Raw genomic sequence first — 23,222 nt, 5'->3', positions numbered from 1 at the left:
TAATTACTGGTTCATCCTATCGGGCAGTAGATGGCGCTGCAGCTTCCGTGATTTTCACAACCGGAAATGACACCGAGACTGAGAAGAAGAAGAAGAAATTTGGAGCTTGTGAGGGGAAAACACCACAGGGAGAGGTAAAATACACCAACTTAAAAACAGTCCTTTAAAGTTAAAAACATATAGGTAACTGTAACAGTTAACCGCACAGCAAGCCTCCAGCGTATCTTCGACCTGCTCGGTTTCACGCTGGAAGCTGGTCAGCGGAGGTTAGCCGACCCGTGAGCCGGTGTGCAGCCGTAGCATGTCGGTACACTTCGAAGAGAGGAGCGGTGTCGTCCCCTGCAAGACGCCATGGGGCTCCTGGTACCAGACCATGGAGGAGGTCTTCATTGAAGTCAACGTGCCTCACGGGACCACTGCTAAAGAGGTCAAGTGTCACCTGGGGTCCAGAGACATCGAGCTGTTGGTCAAGGGAAAGGAAATATTCAAGGTAGGGCACCAAAGTGACTCCCAGGTCCCGAGATGAACCTGCATGCTGTGATCTTTATTTGCAGACAGTAAGATAATGCGATTCCTGGTGTATCCTCCAGCTCCACCCCACTCTCACCCCCTTTTACCCAGTGACTGAACTAACCAGTAAACACAATCCAGCCTTGTAAGACCATTCATGTAGCCCCTTTCCGTCATACTTATCACAGTTGGACCTAAAAGTCCACGTCACAGTTAATCAGCAGTGTCGCCTATTTTGATACCGTACAATGAAATCAGTCGGGCTGTTGTGTGTACGCAAAGAGTATGTAACTTCACTGTATTTTGCTGTAACGCAGCTAGACCTGTCGGGTCATCATGTGCAGGTCTTTTAACTCTTCCAAGAACAGGTACAGGTGTGCTGATATGAATAAAACGGATATTATTCATTTTTTATTTTATTTTATTTTTTTGCCAGGGAAAGTTATTTGGAACAACTGTATCAGATGAGGCCACATGGACACTAGGTAAGTGACACACTCACAGAAATATTAAGGGAATTAATAACTATCCTTATAACTCTAATGATTGCTGTTGACTGGCTGTGTTAAGACTTGTGATATTCATCCATTCATGTCTTTATGTTACTTATGTTAAGTTACTGGGGGCTTTGTGTTCACCCTGTGTATTATTTCACTGTTGAATTAGAAATGGTCAAATAGAAAGGAGACATTCTCCGAAACTACCAAATGAGACTTTAATGAGAGCTAGCTTGATGCATTGTTTGCTTTGCTGATCATCTCCTCAGAGGATAAATGTCTTATCCGGATCATTCTGATGAAGACCAACAGAGAAGCAGGGAACTGCTGGTCCTCGCTGCTGGAGGGGGAGTATTGTGCGAATGCTTGGGTCCAAGACCAGATGCAGAGAAAACTCACTCTGGAGAGGTTTCAGCGAGAGGTGAGTTTTATTCGCTGACCTCTGTAGCACTGTCGACTCTACTGTACATCCTAATGACTGTTGTATATTGCACGCATGTAATCCTAATACATTTCTTCTACTGCACAGCTGCTACTTTTTCAGCCAGGTTAGGACCACCTTCTAAAAAGGAAACTTTTAAAGGCTTTACATACACTTACTGGTCACTTAATTAGGTACACATCTTACAACTGCCTGGGTTTGGAGCCCATTTTGCCTTCAGGGCTGCTTTAATTCTTAATGGCACAGATTCAACAAGGTGCTGGAAATATTCCTCCGAGATTTTGTTCTATGTTGACATAATAGCGTCACACAGTCGCTGCAGACTTGTCAGCTTTCATGATGTGAATCTCCAGTTCTGCCACATCCCAGAGGTACTCTAATGGATTGAGATCTGGTGACCGTGGATTTGAGACCACTGTCATGTTCAAGACACCACTTCGAGATGATTTGAGATTTGTGACATGGTGTGTTATCTTAATGGAAACAGCCATGAGAAGATGGGTACGCTGTGGTCATGACAGGATTGACATGGTCAGCAAAAATACTCAGGTTTTGGTCTGTGGGCTCATTAGTACCAGTTGAGCATAATTTAAACACCACAGCTTATCTCCAGTATCATTAGACCATCACCACCACCAGCAGTCTGAACTTTTGATACAGGGCCATGTGGATCCATCCAAATGCTGCAGCAGAGATTGAGACTATTGTCCAATTTGAGCCCGCTTGAATTGTAGCATCAGTTTCCTGTTCGCAGCTGACAGGATGGGTCTTCTGCTGTTGTAGTTTATCTGCTTTGAGTTTCAGCATGTTGTGTTTCCAGAGAAACTCTTTTCTACATCTTGGTTGTAACAAGTAGTTACTGAGTTATTGAAGCTCCTGCTACCTGCAGCTTGAAGCAGTCAGGGCAGTCTCCTCTGACCTCCACTATCAACAATATATTTTTTCTTACAGAGCTGCCAATAACTGGATATTTTCTCTTTTTCAAACCATTCTCCATAAACCCCACAGGTGGGTCTGTGGGGAAATTGCAGTGAGATGAGCAGTTTCTGAAATATAAATATTCCAAAAAAGTTACTTAAATGACCTTTATTCCTCGGTCTGATGCTCAGTTTGAACTTCAGCACATCATCTTGACCATATGTGTATGGCTAACTGTATTAAGTTGCTGCCATGTGATTGCCTGATTAGATATGCACATTAACGAGCAGTTGGACAGGTGTAATGAGTATGTTTTGGATTGTTGAAATATAGACAGCTGACTAATGTTTTCATTTCCAATCCATTAATAATAACTCAGTCCCCAGGTTGTGATAAATCTGTTTTTCTTATAAATGAAGCAAATCCATAAATAATGAAGGGAAATAATCAAGGGAACTCTGTGATGGTCATTTCTGGGTAGGCTAAGGAGAGAAAAAAAAAATAACCATGCCACCTTAATTCTCAGAAATGCAGCTGACATGCTCTTTGAGTTGTAGGATTAGCAGTAACACTTCAGCTTGAAGGAAAGATTGGAAAATGTCTTCCTCATTACGATAGAGATTTCTGATGTAATGTGCGACATTGCTAACTTGCAATTATGTGGCAGTGTGTTGAGTCACTGACTTTTAACATATTACATTTTTTGTGTAATGAAACCTGTAAGGGGTTCTGAAAGTCTGGCTGTCAGAGCTCATTCCTGAGAATGTTTTAAAGGCGATGATCTGTTAAGTTAATGAAGGCATTGCTTTCAACCTCAAAGCCCTTTATCAAGCAATCCATCCATCAGTTCATCTTCTTAACTATTTATCCAAACCAGGATGAGCTGGAGTCTCTCTGCTGATATTGTGTGAGAGGTCTGCCACAGGGCTAACAGTGAGACTACCAACCATTTGTGTGCACACCTGTGGCTAATTTACTATCACTAACTAACCTAATAAGTGTGTCTTTAGACTTTATTAAACACTCATTGCAGTGTTACTGCTGTGATTCTGGAAATTGTTGAGATGAGCACTCAGTGATGAGTTTGTCTTCTTACATCTGTTTCTTAAACTCAAATACATCTATCCTCAGGAAATCTTAATTACAGATTAACAATCAGCAGTATGTCTTACTGACTCTTTTTTTTTTCCTTTGTTAGAATCCTGGATTTGACTTCAGCGGTGCAGAGATCTCTGGGAATTTTGCCGGTGGCGGTCCAGACTTTTCCAGCTTACAGAAGTGACCCTTACCATGATGCTAGTACATGCTTGAGGAGTTACCTCTGCCCATCATGCACAATGTGCAGAACAACAGTGGATTCATTCGGTCTACTGTGACAAGAATTTGCCTTGAGACGAACTAAAAAGCCTGGCTGTCACATCATTGGTCTCGTCCTCAAAGGACTGATTTTGTGCAAACCAGATGTGGGGAGTGGGAAGGCTCTACAAAGGAAGTTGATAACTCTCATTATGAGAATTTTCTGACATGTTTTAATAAAAACAAAGTGCACTCAGCAATAGCTTTTCAATAAAGTTTTATTGAAAGGTACAAATACATAGGTTAATCAGATGGCGTATTCAGTCATTTTGAATTTGAGACCACATTTTGTTTTGTCACTAAAATCAAACTAAACAGGGAAACTGGCACAGAAAATGCGATATAAATTCCAACCTGAATTTCCACTGCAATGACCTTTTTTGGGGTTTTCTGAGTGCTCTCTAAAAAAACTAACAACTTAACTCAGTATATTTGTGGTGCTTCACACGGTGTCCACAAATTAAGAGTTGGTGAAAACAACTCATCTGTAACCGTTGGTAACGTTTCATCTCAAACACTGATGAGCTGTAGATAACAGGATCATCACTAGCTTCATTTCCTGGTACAAACCAGAGCTCCCTCGCCACATCAAAATAAAACGTTTTCTTTAACCAAAAAAAAAAAAAAATCATCACCTTGGGTAGGAGTGTGCATTCAGGACAGCTTAGCAACCTAGGGTGGGAGTGAAGGACTTTGGGCCCGATCTTTTGGTTCCATTTTTTGCTGTTCACAAAATCCCTCTCCCTCCTCTTCCACATGGTGGACTGAGGACCTAGGTGGTTCTATACTTATTAGCTTAAAACCAGCAACCCGTTCCAGGGAAACACCAAACACCGTGGTACGGATTTAAACAAGAACATACCAGACACCTGTGCAAACGGCTCAACCAAGAAAGTAAAACGTCAACCTTTCTGAGGAAGAATTACTCCTTGTCATAGGGATAGAAAAATGTGTGTCTGATCAACATATGATTACAAACTTAAGGGATAAAAAAGCATTTCCTTAAAGACATCCATCATCACAGATGAAGGTCTCTAAGGAAAATAAAGCTGGAGCTGTAAGTGGGTGACCATACTGCATGTTACATCCAGTCAGAGGGCAAAGATGTAACAGTGGTAATGCTGTAATTTTTCTTTCCATGTAAAGTCACCCACTTGGATGCCCAGGTTTTAACAAGCTGACTCAGGTATGGTGGGAAGGTGAGTGATCTTGTAGTAGCTGTGCTTCAGCTGACGCGCAGTTCTTCCCGAAATAGTCCAGCGAAGTCTCTGGACGTTTGGCCTGCAGCACTTAGTGGTGGCGTACTCAGCCAAGCATTTTCCAACTAGCTCCCGTATGCAAACCAGATCCCCGTCTTTGATCTGCAGGAAAGAGGAATGAGGCGTCACATCTTTCTCTGCTTAACTAAAATTCATTAAGCTACATTGCATGGATCATCACCACCTTATATTAACTGTTAGACAAAAACACTAATATGCAATAATGTTAAAAACGAGCCATTTTGGTTTGAGTTGAGCAAAGGCTCATTTTGATAGTTTTTCCTACTCTTTGACCTGTATGTTGATAAGACGGACCTATTCCTAATAAGGCACACGGGTGTAGCCATGAGCACACAAGTCCCACTGACCTGTTGTTTAAACCTTCTGCCTGCTAGGGGCAACCAATCAGAAGAACATTGGCATAAAGGGCTTGTGTCTTCTGAGGCCCAGTTTAAAATAAGGATTAGTTTGAACTGCTCGTATATATTCTTTAAAGCAAAAGGCTCAGAGCTGGACTTACATTTAGCTGCTGCTGCAGATTGCTCAAGGCCTCAGATATTTTGTCAAGGTGCTCTGGGTCATGTTCATCATGGGCCTCAAAACACAGGAGAGCCAGGGCAAGCAGAGATGGCTGCACAGAAACACAAACACAGTCTCTTCTTAAAAAAAAGAAAAAAGAAAAGTAGAAACTATGACAACATTTAAAAGTAAATCGACGCAGATGACCTACATTATACCTGAAGTACAACAACAAACGAGAAGTGTACAAGACAAAAGCAATCTGATTTTTAATGAAAAGCGCAGAAAAGCATTGAAATAAGTCATTATTTTCAATGTGGAGAGAGTAGTTGTTTTGGCTTACCTTTATTTTGGAGAAGACAAATGAGCAGTGACAGGCTTTCAGCTGCGCCTCCAGTCTCTCAAGGCTCAGGATCTTCATGCTAAAGGGAAAAAAGTGCTTTTAGTGTCAAAGCAAACTGAATGTGAAGTACAGCTTACATAAATAGTGATAAAAAAGCCAACCAAAAGGATTTCTATTTTTTAAAAAAGGTAACGTTTGAAAAGGGGGGACTTGCATATTTGTGTTCTAACACCCTGTCACATGTCTAAAAGTCTACACGATTTCAAACAGGACTGTGCCTGTTGGCTAAAAAAAAAAAATATATATATTTTTGGTTAGTGTTAGCTTTCAAACCAAATGTGAGAAGACACATTTTAGTAGAGTAAATATAATCTCGTTGAGTCATAGCTCAGCCCTGCAGGTTGGTGTGACCATCTGTCCTTACCTCTCAGCGTCGAGCTGCTCCAGGACGTGGCTGTGAAAGACGCGGAGAAAGCGCAGGGCCGTGGGGGCCTTCACCTTCCAGTAGAGCTTCTCCATGATGATCTTCTCCATCCTCATCATGTCAGACACTGTAAAGCGATTCTGACTGATGCGAATCAGGTCATTGGCCAGAGGCACGTTCTTCTCTTCTTCTGTGGACTTCACAGCGATGTAAAAGCAGCACAGACCGACACAAGAAAGGTGCTTTGGCTGAATCTGTAGGAGATGGGGAAATGGATATTGGAGAACGGAACAACTGCTAAGATTTTAAGAAAGTAAGAAAAATGTACTGCATTTACAAACCTTCATGACAGACAGAAATCGGTCCAGCAAACTGACAGCCAGCGAGAAGCTCTCTGAACTGAAACCGAAGAACCTGGTCAGCGAAAGCAGGTCCTTCACCTCCAGCTCCCTGAGTCGGGAAGTCATCCTGAGGCCATTGTCCTGGGCGCTTTCAATGAACCTCAAGCCACTCAGCTTTGGTTGGTATCGGCCCTCCAGATCAATCAGGGCCTTCAGCTGGGCTGCAAAGGGCTGTGCCACAGGGCCTGTTACTGTGTCAATCATCTGCACAGACATGAAATAAAACTTAGTGATACAGTAAAAAAAACAAACAAAAGATACACTGGGATTAACTGTGTGACCATAAAATGTGTATAAAGTATTAACATAACTCTGATAAACATCTTAAGTCTCTTTAATAAGACAAGGCTCTGTCTGCCACGTAATTAAAATATTAGACTGGTGTATTTAAAGGACATCTAGTCCGAAACAAAAATGGTTAAAATAAATACAGTGAGCGTAGTTTACTAACAAGATCCTGCAACAAGCCTTCCGCTAACACATGCCCGTCACTGAACTGGACTAAACTGGACTGGACAGGAGCAATGACTGTATATAAACAGGAGGCGAAATGAGACGAATACAGAACGGGGATGTGCTTAAAAAAAAGTTTCTCCGTTTTTAGTTAAAGCGACATTTCTGCTACTAAAAGTGTGTAAAACACGAGTTCCACAGCTCTAGTGCTAGTTTGTGAGTCCACAATACATGTAGCCGTATCACATCAGCAGGCCTTGTGTATGTCAGGGCAATGACCGGCGTCATGTCGAGACATGTCCCTGCCATACACACCAAAGGAGAGCTAACGCAAAGCATGGCACAGCAAACCAAAGTGACAGTACACAGTTTAAACAGTAAAGATAAGAGTGAAACAACAACACAAGTCTGTAAGTACTATGCAAGGTAAACTTCATACTTTATTAGAGAAACCAGAAAATGACAAACTACTCTTTGTTGACGACGTAAACTGTTTAGCAATCAAAGCTAACGCTAGCTAAAAGTCCATTTCTAAAACTAGTCGCATTTTTTTTGGCTGATAGCAACACATCATTTACTGTTTAGAGCCACGAACACCACTAGATAAAAAAATATATATATCCTATAAGGAAAATGGGTTTACTTACCTTAAACAGTTACGTTGCTTTTTATATTTAAAAAAAAAAAAGAGAAGGTGAAAAAAAATCCACGCACTTTAAATAAGCGGGTGAATGGAGAAATAAAACACACAAAAGTGTAAGTATGAACTTTCACTAAAGAAAGTTTTAAGCATAGGTTAGTTTCTGCCTATGCACACCCCCTACCCTTGGCGTAAGGCGACGGGGAAAAGGACAGTTAAGGCGTTAAAACAGGCATAAAACCAAGCCCATGACCAACCATGCCGATTTTCTATTGGTCCTCAACAAGTGACGTTAACAGCTCTACATTTTAATTGGATATTTAACTAGCTAGTCACATACAAGGTCCACCCCATTCATGCATTAGGGCCAATCGCACGTCAGAAGGTGGGATACGACCCAAAATAGCGTCGTAATAGTTGCCTCTTTGGTATATAAATTATATTGGATTATTTTTTTATTCATTAATAAATAAATACAGATATACAAATGATATCAACATGTACACAGTAATGTCTTTAGTGGGTAGTAAAATATATTACATTTTTAAAAGGGTGTCGAAATCATAAAAAAAGACACACACGCACACAACTTTCCTCTCAAATTCATGTTTTTAAGTGTTTCCATGGTCCAGATGTTAGTTTAAGGAACACACACACACAAAAAACAACCATACTATGTTGAGGGCCACTGGCAAGTTTCTGGAACAATCTGGAAGGAACCTGCATTTTCCATTACTTCTTTGGTCTTTTCTGTCTAAAAATCAAAGTAAATATAGAGAGTACACAGTTCATTTTCCAATAAAGTAACTCTTTATTACATTAGGATTTAAAAATCTGCCAAGCAGGTCTACACAGACCCAGTATATAGATCTTATGACATAAAGAGATCTAATCCTGAATTTATATACAGTTTAAAATATGAAATCTCTCTCTCTAATATATATATATATATATATATATATATATATATATATATATATATATATATATATATATATATATATATATATATATATATATAGCAAACACAACAAAGAGCTGACAAGTTAGTAGTACAGCGTACCATTTATAATTGGATATAAATAAAGAAAGCATATTTACTATAACTGTTTTAAAGTGCTTCTAAATCATAATGATTCACAATTGGTACCTTTAACAGCAATAATCATGTCAGTTTATAGTATATATTTCACAGTGTAACTTGTCATTTATCAGAAACCACAAGCATAACATAACAGATGAAAGTAGCACATTTAGTACAAAAAAAAATTGGAAATTTTGGTATTGGAGATATTTTAATACTTGCAGTTTAGGAGCCATGCAGAGACCATGCTACAGATCGCTGTTTAAAAAGAACATTGTTTAGTAGACATGGAAGACTTTGACTCACTTCAAGTGAAAGTTCAGCAAAACTTTTATTTTAACACTGTAAAAATAATAAACTTGAGTAGTTAGTCTGTGATCTTTAGACGTGGTAGAAAGTCTTCTAATTCAAATTCCTTCCTGAGGTTAGGGAGCACGCAGATGGGAGACTAAAGAAGCTATGAGAGGAAAGAAAAACCACATCATCATTTATCCAAACAAGCATCAGTCAGTAAAGGTCATGTGACAAATTCAACAACACTGCACATGTTGATTAAAAATAAATCATGTTGCTGGGTTTCCTGCTGCTGCCACTGATTGATATAAAAATAAAACAAGCAACACTGTTAAATAAATCAAAATCATCAGATGTGTTTTAGGTATGGCACGACACAACAGCTACAATATGAAATGCTTTGAGTCAACCAAAGGGCTCATGCGATGGAAGTCCCAAAGCACTGAGGCATTCCGATGGAAATGGGTTCAGGTGACACACAAACTGATGCTCTATTCTGTTTCCCATCATCTCTCTTTATTTAAATGTAAATGAAGACAAAGAAATTGTGTTCATTTCCAGATTCACTGTCAGTAAATTTAATCATGTTCTTCATAACGCTGCACAGAACACTGCTTAGGCAATTGAAAGATATCACCTGAGAAAAACAACAATTAAAAAAGATCAGTATATTCATATACGTTACAAAGCATCTTGTGAATAAATGTATTCATATATACGTAAAAAGATTATTCAATATTCATTTTTTAATATAAAGTTCTGTTAGTGTCTCATTGAGAACCAGAGACTTAAATTTACAACTGAAGATGAACATACATTCTTGTCAAGAACATAAAACTACACAAGTTACATGTTATGAGAAACGTCCATTGATTTATTATTATGTGTTTAGCACAATCAGCATATGAAACTTAAATACACTGAACAAGGCTCCCTTTCTCATCCGTAAGATCGTTTTTCCCATGCTGATGGCACAAACATTCCTGGTTTCCACTGATGTTTGATCCATAAATCAACTGAAAGGGGAAAAGAAATATGACAAAATATGGCAAAAGAAAAAAAAGGATGAAGGATCGAAATATGGCAGGAATCAAAAGTAAATAGTGAATGAATTGGAACGCAAGAGTGTTTGGGTTGAAATATGCTGGCAGCTCAACTCCCATTACTGACAGTTTAACATTTAAATCACATTTACTAACAAATATCCCAGAGAGACATTTAGCTGTGTGACAAGTCTGAGGTTTCTACTGTCTCTGAGCTCAAGTCCAACAGGAGAACACTGACAGCTTAACTCTTTATACACCAACAATGGCTATACACACTCACCAGCCACATTATTAGGTACACCTGTTCAGCTGCTCGTTATTGCAAAATAACCCAAAATTGGACAATAGGAAATGGAAAATGTTGCCTGGTGTGATGAATCTTGATTTGTGCTGCAAAATTTGGATGGCAGAATCAGAATGAAGGCTGCTGGTGGTGTGGGGGATATTTTCTTACCACAATTTAGGACTCTTCTTATCTAGGCATTATTTAAACACCACAGCCTAACTGAATATGGTTGCTGACCATGACTATCTCTGTATGACGAGAGTACCCATCATCTGATGGCTCTTTTTAGCAGGATAACTGATTTCTTGAACATGACAATGAGTTAGTAAGTACAAAACCTCAGTACAATACCCCTGTACTATGGCCTCCATAGTCACCAGGTCTCAATCCAATAGAGCACAATGGGGATGTAGTGGAATGGGAAATCCACATTGTGGATGTATACAGTGGTCCCTCGTTTATCGCAGCAGTTACGTTCTAAAAAATAACCTGCGATAGGTGAAATCCGTGTAGTAGCCAACTTTATTATTTACAAATATTATATATGTTTTAAGGCTGTAAAACCCCTCACTACGCACTTTATTCACTTCTCTGAGACAGGCACGAACATTTTCAAACTTTTCTCTCTTGTTTAAACATTCTCACAGTTCAAACCTTTGTAGAAAAATAAGTCCAGTATTATAGAATGAAACCAAAGATCAAACCCTAATTTCAGGTCCAGAACAGAACAGAATAGAGCAGCTGTGAGAGAATTTAACAGAATCAATTCAATTCAATTTAATTCAGTGTAATTCAATCATACGGAAGTGGAGGAAGCAAGAAGAATGAGTTGAGTAAAGTTTGACTTATCTGTTTTGTTTTGCTTAATGCGCCTTATAATCCGAAAAATACAGTAACTTCTACCTTCCTTTAGCATGTCCAGAAGTGCAACTTTTTGTGCTGGTCAACTTTGGTTGACAATGATCTACAGCCAATCAGGACACAGAACACAATGTGCTGTAAAAAATTAAAATTAAAATTAAAAAAAGCATGCAAAATTGCATGGAAAAAAAATTTGTGAAACAGCGAGGCCGTGAAAGGTGAACCGCGTTATAGCAAGGGACCACTGTAGCTGACAAATCTGCGGGAGCTGGGTGACGCTAGTATGTCAATATGGACCTGAGGAACCTCTGAGGAATGTTTCTAACACCTTGTTGAATCTGTACCATGACAAATTAAGATGGTTTTTTGAAGTAAAAAGGGAGGTCAAGCTGGTACTAGCAATGTGTACCTAATGAAGTGCTCAGTGAGTGTATTTAAAAAACAACAACAACCAGACTTTTTGGTTAGACAGTGACTTTAAATACTCTCCACTTGCAATCTTACCTTAAAGCTTCAGCTCACTCTTGTCTACAGTAAGATTTTTACAAACATTTCCTCATCTTTCATATGACATATTTAAAGGATTCTTTTATAAATCCCTTTGTGTATATGCTTAGGGTATGAAGCTGTTAATTTTGAAATGCATAAAAATGCATTTATTGCTTTTTCAAAAACAGTGTTATAAGAATAGCAGGAAGAATTATTAAAACATTAAAATACCTGAAATCTCTTCATCCACCTCACATGTAATTATACTGGCTAAACGCCTCATAAAATTTTACTGTCTGGAATACTGAAGCCCTTACCATTAATAGTAAATGTTTCCAAGAAACTCTGCTCACTCAGTTCTTTTCATTTTTCTATTTTACTGACTATTAAGACAGCTTTGGTGTGCTGTGTTTTACAAGGCTGATGCCAGGATCAAGCTGCATTTAAAGCATACGCAACATCATGATTACAGCTCTTTGCGGGATGTATGAGTATCATCTGTGCTCTGCATGGCGTGAGCATCGGTGAGACCAGTCCAATGTAAACAGAACTGTCCCTGCCCGAGATACAGTCTGGCAGGTCAGCCTGCAGAGACATAAGCATCAGGCTGTGTCATCCAAGCTGTGACCCTTCCTACAGTGTCTGGGCACACAGTGTCAGTCTGAATCTGTCCCCGTATCCTTTTTTGAGCCAACATGGCCTCCGGGAAGATAACACTATCTCGTTAATCACGTTCTACTGCTCCCCCGTTTCCAAAAAACACCACAAAGACTGACCTCCATGATATGGAAGGTCAGTGAATATAATGTAGATTGACAATGGTTATCCATAAATAGCTTGATCTCATGTTATTACTCATTGACTGTATTAACAGTTCTGCTGACAATCAGTGTGTGAATGAAGCAACCAGCACAAGGTAAATGCAAACACATTAACTTACTTCTTCTTGTCTTTGTCCTTTTTGAATGGCTGCTGTGAGCAACCTTGGAGTGCCTGTCCCATCAGTGTCTCTGCTGCAACTTTCCTCCTATTGAAGGCATTCATCTCCTCCTCCAGCTCTCGTCTTTTCTCCTCCAGATTCTTCTTTTCTTCTTGGTGCATACGCTTGAGCTGCTCAAACCTCTCATGAAGCTACAGGTGATGATAATGTATATACACAGAGCAATGTCATACAAGCCAAATATGAGATATGATCACACAGGAGTTCTTTTATGACTTTGTTAATCCTCACCTCTTTTTCTTTCTCTTTCAGCTCAGCTTCTGTCTCCTTCACTTTGTTGACAAACATCTGTCTCATTTCTTCTTCTTTGCGCTGCAGCTCCACAAGAAATTCCTTCCTCTTGGCTTCGTATGTCTGCTGCAGGCTGAAGATCAGGGTAAAGTCAATAATATGCTCACTTTACTGCCCTATAACTTCACACTTCGTTGAGCCATAAAATCTGTAGAGCAAACGCTGTAATGTTAACTACAGCTAACAGAACTCATCCAGAAAAATGCTCTGCAATAGTAATAAATAATAATAAACAAGCAATATTTTAACTCAACATTCAAAATTAGAAAACAAGACACACCAAATTATAAAACATTTTAACTGTGATACAGAGGGATTAATAGTTTTGAAGTCATATTCTTTATCTAAATCTCCTTAAAACATTGACTTTAATGTGCTGTTTATGAATAATAAAGTTATTTGCACATTTTAACCTCATAAGGAAGCTAGAGTTTTGTTTTGGGTTTTTTTTTTTTGATAAAGTAAATTGCCCAGATGCATTTGCATCACTGCTTTCCCTAATTTCACCTGAACGACTGGCTGTCAGTGCCTGTGTCCTTGAAGCCCATCTCTTCCAGCTTGCAGCGACGGTACAGCTCATAGTGACGAGCGTGCGTTTGCTCCCGGAGATCCTCCATGTTCACACGCAGCACCATCTCCCTCAGCTTCACAAAATCACAATGTTTTTCGTTTTCCACTGAAAAGAAAAACTGGTCTTTTAATTGCTCATAAAATCCATCATGTTTATACCTAAAATAAATTAATTAATTAAAAAAACTGGAGTTGAGCAGCAGGCATCTGACTAAACAGCTCCCTCATGATGACTGCCAAACCATTTCAGCAGACTCACCCTCCACAGATCCCCAGGGGTACAGCCTTCCTTTCACCATCTTATTTCCTACTTTCACGTCGTCTACGCTTCCAACCACAGCAAATGGCAGAAGAGTCTGTGACAAAGAGTACTGATAATGTTAGAATATGGAGCTATTAATAATGCTGCGTCATATCCAGGATCCTAATATGCCATTATGCATTATATAATGTTTCTAAAAATACTGTTTCCCCACCAATGAACATCTATTTTCAAATGGCATGACAAAGTTGATTATCCTTACATGTGATTATCAGCATAATATTAGTTAGCTTAAAGAAGAGAGAGCAAGTATGCAGATTAACCGATGACTACAAATAAGCATTAAAAAAGCATTAGGTACCAAATCCACGGTGCACATGTTTTTATGTTTATCTGTTTTTAGGACTCACATTCATGGAGGAGTTGATCTCTGCAACAGCCTCATCCTCTGTGGGAAACTGATATATCTGGACTCCATTGCTGACCAGCTCACTCATAACCTTGATCTTTAACTTTTCTAGCTCATTCCTGGACACAGTGTCTGCCTTCGCAATCACGGGGATGATGTTCACCTGAAGATAACCAGAAGGTAAGCCATGGACTCAGTAATAACTGCTGAAATACACAGAGCTTGGATCTCCTTTCACCTTGCTGTCCAGTTTCTTCATCGTGACGAGATCGAGGGACTTCAGAGAATGTCCGTTGGGGGCGATGAAATACAGGCAGATGTGGATCCTCGTGTCGTGGTAGTTAAACAGGGAGCGCTTTATTTTTAGCTCCTCTTCAAGAAACTTCTCAAACTGGGCATCGATATACTCGAGAATGGGTTTGTAGCTGCAGTAAAAAAAACATTACATGCATGAACATTCAACTTCATGTTGTTCAACAGACATATCGGTAACCATGGTAAAAAACTCTGTACACAGCCAAGCGTGTTAGATGCGTACACTTCCTGCTGATGGAGCACTCAAACAGCTATTGAAACCACATTTGCTCTATCAGTCACTCCCCCGTTCCCTTTCTTCCTCTCCAATTTAAATGCCAGCAGCGGCGCAGAGCTGGCTCTCGATTTTACAATTGGAAATTGTTTCAGCATAAGAGAAAAATGGCAAAGTGATTCAGGGTTGGCACTGATCTATCAGGTTTATAGTGTAACCTCTGTGAATTTTCAAAGGTTTTCTTTGATTTCTAAACTGTTTCTTCCTCTTTAAAAAAAAAACAAAAAAAAAGCTCAGTCTGGATAGCAGTCATTTTAACTAAAAGTCCATCATCACATCCATCAACAACCTGTACCTCTGTTCTTTGTTGATCTGGTCTCCAAACCCTACAGTGTGTACAACAGTCAGCTTGAGGTTGACATTGCTCTCCCGCAGTTCATACGTGTGCGGGCGCAGCTCCACCATTTGCCCATAGTGGCTGGCTTCCTCATTTTCAAATGTTGTATTGAAAAGAGTGTTCATCAATGTGGACTTGCCGATCCCGGTCTCACCTTAAAAACAGACAGAAAAACAAAGAGCAAAAATTACAGATGAAGCAGAATGAGTGCATGTGAATTTCAAATGAACTCTTGTTATGGTTACAGGACTAAGTTTGAAGCTCCTCCTGGGTTCAGACATACCCACACAGAGGATGTTGAAGCAGAATCCCTGTGCAGATGCTTTGCTGACCAGCTGATCTGGAAGGCTGTCAAACCCCACATGGCCACTGAGCTCCAGAGTTCGCTTCTCTTCATTCTGAGAAATTACAATGAAAACAAAACCATATTCATCCTATGCTAGTAAATATCCAACAAAATAAAACAGTGACTGGAATGGTGAGCTTAAAAGGTCCATCTGTCACATCCCATCCACACACATTCTGCTCTTAGGCTTAGAAGCATCTTTTGCAAATGAGGTCATCTCTCTCTCTCCCTCTTCCAATTAACACACTGAACAGTCCCATCTATAAAAAGGAACTATCCAAATAGTGAACCAAATTCCAGTTAGCACTGATGTCACGTTAAATGTATCATGTGCTTCGTGTGTTATGAAATGGAGTAGATTAGAGTGTTTTTTCATGATTTCATTGGCTTCAAGTGTAATTCAGTATTCATAGTAAAAATGAATTAATTACACACAAAAAACGACATACACAAGCTGCTCTGTATATACCAAACTCCCTGGGACTGTTTTGCAGCATACTTTAGACGTTATAGCAGCTAAACTTTGGTACAGCCTCCCTCAGCCCTCAGGTACAAAAATAAAGATATTATTATTGAACATTTAAATCATCAACAAATATTTGTTTGATGAATTATTTTTAAAACTGGCGCTTATAAGTAACTTACTGACAATCATATCAGTGAACCTAGTATATGCAGCCAGAGACTCAAGCTGATAAACTCACTCAGAATTCCCAGCTTGAGCTTTGGGTATTGCGAGTTTGTATATCGTAGCCCAAACTATACGCAGTAGGATGAATGATGCTACGGCCTGGTAAGTTGGCAGTGAGAGACTGTTCCTCCAATACCAGATTCACCCTGGGAGCCTGGCATCTTGCAAAAAGGCTCAACATGAGCACCAGGATGTGTTCAACACAACAATCCTCTGCTTCTCCCTCACATCTCTCTCTCTCTCACACACCCACCCACACAAAGAGCTCTTTATGTGGATGTTATTTCACAGGATGGGAGGATATCCAAGCTGCTGGCTGCCCTGGTACCCCCCTCGCTCCCCTCCACAAACACAAACACTACATTAACTTGAACTCTTCCATCCTTTACAACATAGACAGGAAACTAAATTCCAGGTATGTGAGGTGAGCCATGATAGGATTTAATTAACGCATGTCATTACCCTGAATTACATGTCTGGCTGAAACATGCTGACATGTTTTTGCTGAGCAATATGATGCTGACGGTTGAGGAGCTGGTAGCTACCACTTACTACTACTTATGTTTATCCTCTTAACTCAGTCTCTCAGTCATTGCTGGCCTGGTCTTCAACCACATGCTCCTTTCGTGCTGTTAATTCAGCACCAGTGCACACCTGTCAGAGGTGCTGACACGGTGAACAGGAAAGTACTGACACACAGGAGGGCTCCGTGCTGTTTCGTCCAAGACAGCGCGCCTGGATGCTGAAGTGCGCGCTTTCCGCACGTCTCCGAGGACCAGCTCCTCAAAACGGAGCGACGAAGCATTTCTCCGCTGAATCAACCATCTTCATCGCGATTCATTACACATAACGAGCTTTCCTCATCACCGCAGCCCTCCTGCTGCAATCCCCGCACACATCACCTTGCTCTTATTTACACACGAATGTAAGAAACCGTTTGCTAGCTCAATGCTGCTCTTCTAAAAACCGCTCGTCACCGCTGCAGGCCCGCAGCCAGCCCACCGTCGTACTTACTGCAAAAGCATCCACCTCGCTGGCCGCCATCGTCACAAGTGGCTGTGTGCAGGAATTATGAGTGTTCAGCGCGACCTGCACTCCATCCACATCACACACAGACTCACACTGCTCTCAATATGGCTACTTGAAGGCAACACCCCCTCGGTGCTGGAGGATGATATTACAGCAGCTCGAAATATACTAAACTAGACCGAGATAGTTGCTTTTGATGAGCTTTTACGCGAAATTACGATAATAACGGCTTTGACTGGGTTTGCAACGGCTGCCACGGACAACCTCAACAACCTGGTTCACAATGGGAGCACTTTTTAACTATTATTTGTAATTATTTTCAATGGAAATGAAAATTGTACAATTTATTTATTAGAGGGAGTTTTTTCTGCCGCTTTCCAATATTCATCCAGTTTTCTGACTTGAAAACCTGTACCACGTAATTGTCGAGGTTTATATATTTACACAAAGTGACACTAAATAGTAATATCTGGCCCAGAAAGTGTTTTTATATACGAAGATATAACTGTATTGCGATTATGAAATTTCAGTGGGGTTACAGCAGGAAAAATGTATGCATTTAATACCTGTTCACGTTACTTTTTCTATTTAATGCTACTTAAATATTTATTTGATAACCATGGTTGAAAATGTAATTTTGCAGAGAAAATATATGATTAAAGGAAAAACTAACCGTGTAAAAAATGCAAAATAGTTTAAATAGGCGTCCGTGACCAGCTACAACATGCAGACAGCTTTTAATATGTTTATTTCCAGTTCTCGTGTATTTATCAATTTCGTTTTTCAATGTAATTTAATTTATAAGCCCTCAATGATGACATATTTGAGAAATTGAATATATCTGTGGTATGTAAGTGTAACCCCGTATATATATATATACACACACACACATATACATACACACACATCTTAAATTAAGCTAAACTCGTGTACTCATGTACTACGTAAATAAATACTACGCTGATAAAGAAAAAATACAGAAGATTTAAGCTTTTATATGAATCCACTGATCACGGGAGGGTCAGCCCTGCACACAGTCCTTTTAACTGGGAGGGCCGCAATAACATACGGGTGGATTTATTTGGAGAGGCGCCGGAAGCAGCAGGTTGGTGCAGGACAGCAGAGAGGGGAGCAGGCAGTGCAGGATTATCCTTTGGGCTCTACTTAAACCATCCGCTATATCTTTTCATATTTTTGCGCCGGGACAACATGGATCTGACCCAAGAGTCCATTTTGTCCTTTTTACTAGAGCACGGAGGCAAAGTAAAGAACTCGGAGCTGCTAAACTATTTCAGACGAAGCATCAACTGCAGCGATCCCGCGGAAAAGCAGCACAATAGAGAGCTTTTCAAGAAGCTGGTGAACAGCGTCGCTGTGGTCAAACAGATCGACGAGGTGAAGTTTGTGGTCGTGAAGAAAAGGTACCAGGACTTTATTAAAGAGGCGGCACAGGATGTGTCGCAGAAACTGCAGATGGATGAGAGCTTCTCCAGCCAAAACACTAGTTTTTCCTGCACATCTCCAGACCGAGCCGAGCCAGCCAGGACTGACTCAGATATAGAAAACAATAACGTAGGCGACGCCTCAAACTTTAATCCCAGTTCTAACACCGATGTAAAACACATGTCCCTGTGGGAAATGCATAAAGAGTGTGTGTTATCTGGAAACGTGAGTATCGAGGATACGACCACTGTTAAGATCCTGAATGTCTCCGGAGATCAGGCGAGCAGAGCGGGGAAATCTGGAGCTGTGTTCGCTGTCATAGCTGTGAAATCTCCAGGGAGAGACTGTGCAGCAGCAGCACTGGACGGATCACACTCCCGAGTGCATCAGCAGATAACTTTAGACAAACCAATTAATTCGAGTGCTAAAGTTTCTACACGACCAGCACCAACTTCAAACGCAAACTTTTCCGCTTGCAAGGGTATATCCAGAGAAATCCAAAGTAAGATGGTCACACACACAGATGACACACACCCACGATTTTTACCAGAGGTGAGGCCGCCAAACAAGTCCACAAGACAAGCAGATGATGCCAAGTACTCAGAGTCTGTGCCTTTGGAGCGACTGGCTCATGAGTGGTTGGTGAAGTGTGCAGCTGGGATGTGGGGACATATATATGCTTTGCTGCTGCAGGACACTGGCTTAGCCCAGAGGAAAGACTTCATGTCAGGGTTCACAGCACTTCACTGGGCTGCTAAGGACGGCAGCAGCGAAATGATACGCAAACTCATGGACATCCCCAGGAAACGTGGCATCCATGTAAACGTCAACACCAAAGCACATGGAGGCTACACGCCTTTGCACATCGCTGCCATACATGGGCACACTGAGGTCATGGTTCTGCTTGTGCAAAGATACAGAGCCAATGTAAACGAAAGAGACAATGATGGCAAAAAGGCCTTTTACTACCTGGGCAAAGGTGCTCCGGCTGAGGTCAGAGCACTTCTGGGAATGAAGCAGAATTTGAAAGCAGAAGATATAGAGAAATACAGAGAGCAGACGAAAGGCTTCAACACAATCAGTAAACTGTTTCAGCCTCATGGGAAGAAACAAAAGACTAAGTTTGCTCATGACTGGTAAGAAGTATCACAAAACAAGCTGTGACATGAACTATTAAACCTGAAGGAGATAACACTGTTTATACTTTACACCTTATTAAGGCTTTACATATCTTATAGTCTTTCACTGAATTACAGAGGAGTACTTACTGTATTGTGTATGGCACTGCACAGTGCATTTTTTTATTATTATTAATGGTATTTATAATGATCATTGTTTATCTCAAATTTCATGTAAACTGATGTGTTATTTTTCTCACTGATTAACACCACAATGTGTATAGTCATGCATATTTTCATTACCTAATGTGTAGTAAATATTTACAGGTCACTTCTCGATTCCTGACTTTTCAAAGTATGAGGAAATACAAAAATAGATTGTACCTCCTTACTTCTTGGGAAATAGTAACTGTCAACTCACCAACCTGTAATATATTGGTCTAGTATGCTCATTGCTTTTGTGGGCTGCTGATCACATTTACAATCACTTTTATCATCCACATGAAATCAGTTAGCTTTGTCAAAGGAAAAGGAAACATTCAGTATAGCTGAAGAAACAAATAAAGTTAGGTTTTAACATATTCAACATCTCAGTGTTAGTACATGCAAAGAGAGTGGAATAAAAGCAAAGCAAAGCAGGAAAGAAACTAGTTAGGGTAGTGCAGTGTTTGCATTATACACATTTTGTCAACAGTTTGTACTGTATGAGGAGGACACTGTTCTGTAGGATAAGCAGTATCAGCCACAGCTCTAAAACATACTGCAATAAATACAAAGCAGTTTCCCCATCTTTAAATAAATACATAAGATTAAACTGTATTCAAAAGTTAATAAGCAAGGAACACTAACTATTGCAGTGACTTTATTAACATTGAATTTAATACCTTCAACACAATGAAGTGGAAAAAGCCTTTGCAATATTTTATCTGAGCCATAAATAACTAAACCTAAACTTATTAAAACACATTTCCTTGTTTAGACATGACTGACTAAACATAAGTCTTTTTTTCAAGACCAGCTATGCATCAAAACATCATTTTGGGATTAAATAACCTCATTTGTTACTTAGCTGACCCAGTCTGAAAACAAGTTTGGGTCTAAAAGGCACTTGGACAATAAAGCCGTATTCAGAGCAGTGCCAGAACAATGTCCTTTGTGTTGTTATTTAGGAAAAGAAGCTGCTTACATAAAGACAAAGGACAGCTCCACTCATAGAAACTGTGTCATGCGATTATAAAAGGAAATCTCCCACAGAAAGGTTTCCTATGTCCCATGATCTAAGCAAAACTTCTAAACATCAAAGTTTTTCTAGGGTAACTATATTAGATCCTGTTAACAAAAATGTTTTATTTTTATATACTTTATATACTAACTGCACTTGCTGTAAATAAACTGATTTTATTTGCTTCAGTACTTGTAGTAAACTGGGGCAAAGTTATAACCAAAGCTCTGAAATGGTCCCTTGAGTTCATAGTTACACTCCAGAGAACACCAGTACAAAAAGCTGTAGTGTGGTGCCATAATTATATGATGTGCCACAAGCGTGGTGTTTGAGAACAAAGTTAGGGATCAAAGTTTTTACAATAAACAGAAATCTGTGGGAACACTATAAAAACCAGTGGCTGCAACGTGCCAATCAAGGACAAAACAATTTGTGAGTGGAGATTGTGATATTCTGGACTGATAGTGATACTAACGTTTAAAATAACAATATACCCAATGAAGATATTTAATCACTAATTTAAAATCACCAACTCCATACACAAAGACCCCAGCTGGAACTTGAACCAGACACCATGAATTAACCATGCTAACCGTTGCACCACCATACCACCCCTATAATTTTATCCATCCATACATTTTCACTACTATTTTTTCCAGTTTACCTATTGCAGGATCAACAACTAGAGCAAGTTAATCATTCACAATCACGTTTATACCGACAGCCAGTTTTTTGGATTAAGTTATTGGACTGTGGAGGAAGCTGGAGTACTAGGAGAGAACATGCAATCCCTACATTTAAAGGTACAGTGTGTAAAATCCCACCGCTAGATGTCAGTAGATTGCAGTCAATTGAGTTCTGATTTCTTACCCCTCCTAATTCTAATGTATAATCCTAGCTACAGTGTACGGCAGCCAAGAGAGAGCGAAACATTACATTTAGACTGCTCTATAACAGCCATAGCCAGCTGCTTTGCATTTCTGTGCAAAAACATTTTTCTACACACTATATTTTAACATTTTTGAATAATATCACCCCTTATCAATAAATCAGGAATAGAAAAAAAAATGCAGCATTTTACATTTTTACCCCTAAGTCCACTCAAAATACTCTGGCTGACGTTCATCTGTAGTAAGTGTAGGCTGTCAGTCCACCGTTTACGTTAGCAATATGCTGGCTGCATACATCTATTTACTCTGGAAGAGGCTTTGTGAAAGGAGTCCGAATTGAGTCAATGAGCCAGTAAAACTCACTTCTGTTAGATGACACTGATATTGAGGATATTCTGAACTTCTCTGCTGCTAAGCACTGCTATATCTGCCAGTGTATCTAACATTGTTGGACTCTGATGCTTAGTGAATAAACTCTCACGCAAAATGAGAATGTAACCAAACTGTTTTTCAGAGGCAAGGTGTGATTTTCAGGACGCTCGAGCCTAACATAAGCTGGCATAATGTTAGCTAATACCAGCTATTGTTGATGTTTAGATCCCAAAGATAATGGAAATAACAATACAAATTAGTCATCTGGCACAGTATGTCAGGTCCAATGGTGAGAAGCTGTTCAGTAAACATAAACCCACACTTCTGTAGTGATGACATGACAAAACATACTGTCACATTTGACGGGCTTTTCCCAGAGAGCTGATGGAGGAAATAAACAGTTACTGTCAAAAACTACACACATTTGTCTGGGACATGGTCCAGATTGGTTATTTCAAACTCACCACATAAATCTGTTGGCAGCCTTTTCAAGCAAGTCCAAATAAAGGAAAAAATGTACTAGGAAGCTGGCAAAAAGTAAATTTTGTTTGTATGGCTTGTTTATGTTCTTTATAGCATAATACTGTACTGTTCTCAAACTTGTTTAATTATTAAGTTGAGTTATCTCTTACCGTGTTAATGGGAACCAATGGTTCCTGCTGGGATCCCATTTCCCTGAAACATACAGAATACACTTACTAATACGTTCGTCTTTGCAGTTAAGTTTAAAATAGCAGTTAAGTTTAACTGCTTAACTGCTTAAGCTTGCTAGCTTACGCCTAGCAGACAGCATACGCTTATATAAAACGGTCGGTTGATACTTCCAATAAA

The 23,222-nt window shown here is 39.8% G+C and overlaps 4 protein-coding genes across 6 annotated transcripts; 2 read left to right on the top strand and 2 right to left on the bottom strand.

Moving 5' to 3' along the window:
* The first annotated feature begins 2 nt into the window (after positions 1-2).
* nudcd2 (NudC domain containing 2) lies at positions 3-4,351 on the top strand. The gene is made up of 4 exons (XM_084944200.1): positions 3-490; positions 947-995; positions 1,277-1,428; positions 3,566-4,351. The coding sequence occupies exons 1-4, from the start codon at positions 302-304 to the stop codon at positions 3,647-3,649; spliced, it is 474 nt and encodes a 157-aa protein (XP_084800326.1). The 5' UTR covers positions 3-301; the 3' UTR covers positions 3,650-4,351.
* ccng1 (cyclin G1) lies at positions 3,924-7,965 on the bottom strand. Its single transcript, XM_084944189.1, has 6 exons — positions 7,770-7,965; positions 6,610-6,873; positions 6,269-6,522; positions 5,845-5,923; positions 5,503-5,613; positions 3,924-5,084 (listed from the first exon to the last, which is right to left on the bottom strand). Exons 2-6 carry the CDS (start codon positions 6,871-6,873, stop codon positions 4,893-4,895), a joined length of 900 nt encoding a protein of 299 aa, XP_084800315.1. The 5' UTR covers positions 7,770-7,965; the 3' UTR covers positions 3,924-4,892.
* A 584-nt stretch (positions 7,966-8,549) lies between these two features.
* Positions 8,550-23,077, bottom strand: LOC146392244 (septin-8-A-like). 3 transcript variants are annotated; one of them, XM_084944125.1, is made up of 10 exons: positions 23,024-23,077; positions 15,564-15,678; positions 15,239-15,434; positions 14,593-14,779; positions 14,356-14,517; positions 13,943-14,039; positions 13,621-13,789; positions 13,054-13,186; positions 12,763-12,953; positions 8,550-9,303 (listed from the first exon to the last, which is right to left on the bottom strand). In XM_084944125.1, exons 1-10 carry the CDS (start codon positions 23,060-23,062, stop codon positions 9,249-9,251), a joined length of 1,344 nt encoding a protein of 447 aa, XP_084800251.1. In that variant the 5' UTR covers positions 23,063-23,077; the 3' UTR covers positions 8,550-9,248. The 3 variants fall into 3 exon arrangements, with proteins under 3 accessions (XP_084800251.1, XP_084800258.1, XP_084800267.1); XM_084944132.1 differs by lacking the exon at positions 23,024-23,077 and adding an exon at positions 17,332-17,464; XM_084944141.1 differs by lacking the exon at positions 8,550-9,303 and adding an exon at positions 9,635-10,156.
* sowahab (sosondowah ankyrin repeat domain family member Ab) lies at positions 18,299-23,070 on the top strand. The gene has a single exon (XM_084944113.1). The coding sequence runs from the start codon at positions 18,556-18,558 to the stop codon at positions 19,927-19,929; it is 1,374 nt and encodes a 457-aa protein (XP_084800239.1). The 5' UTR covers positions 18,299-18,555; the 3' UTR covers positions 19,930-23,070.
* Positions 23,078-23,222: the final 145 nt, after the last annotated feature.

Source organism: Perissodus microlepis, chromosome 2, assembly GCF_051167445.1.
Source record: "Perissodus microlepis isolate ML-2025 ecotype Zambia chromosome 2, ASM5116744v1, whole genome shotgun sequence".
Lineage (NCBI taxonomy): Eukaryota > Metazoa > Chordata > Actinopteri > Cichliformes > Cichlidae > Perissodus > Perissodus microlepis.
Note: the sequence above shows the minus strand (reverse complement) of the source record. Positions and strands in the feature narration are given on the sequence as shown.

Excerpts from the sequence above, each read along its gene's own strand:
- sowahab (XM_084944113.1), top strand. The coding sequence starts at position 18,556 with ATGGATCTGACCCAAGAGTCCATTTTGTCCTTTTTACTAGAGCACGGA.
- nudcd2 (XM_084944200.1), top strand. The coding sequence starts at position 302 with ATGTCGGTACACTTCGAAGAGAGGAGCGGTGTCGTCCCCTGCAAGACG. Across the intron at positions 491-946 it reads AGGGAAAGGAAATATTCAAG|GGAAAGTTATTTGGAACAAC; the intron begins GTAGGGCACCAA and ends TTTTTTTGCCAG. Across the intron at positions 996-1,276 it reads TGAGGCCACATGGACACTAG|AGGATAAATGTCTTATCCGG; the intron begins GTAAGTGACACA and ends TCATCTCCTCAG.
- LOC146392244 (XM_084944125.1), bottom strand. The coding sequence starts at position 23,062 with ATGGGATCCCAGCAGGAACCATTGGTTCCCATTAACACG. Across the intron at positions 12,954-13,053 it reads TGAAAGAGAAAGAAAAAGAG|CTTCATGAGAGGTTTGAGCA; the intron begins GTGAGGATTAAC and ends CATCACCTGTAG. Across the intron at positions 9,304-12,762 it reads AAGGACAAAGACAAGAAGAA|CTTCTTTAGTCTCCCATCTG; the intron begins GTAAGTTAATGT and ends TTCCTCTCATAG.
- ccng1 (XM_084944189.1), bottom strand. The coding sequence starts at position 6,873 with ATGATTGACACAGTAACAGGCCCTGTGGCACAGCCCTTTGCAGCCCAG. Across the intron at positions 5,924-6,268 it reads GAGCAGCTCGACGCTGAGAG|CATGAAGATCCTGAGCCTTG; the intron begins GTAAGGACAGAT and ends TTTTCCCTTTAG. Across the intron at positions 5,085-5,502 it reads ATCTGCAGCAGCAGCTAAAT|ATCAAAGACGGGGATCTGGT; the intron begins GTAAGTCCAGCT and ends TCTTTCCTGCAG.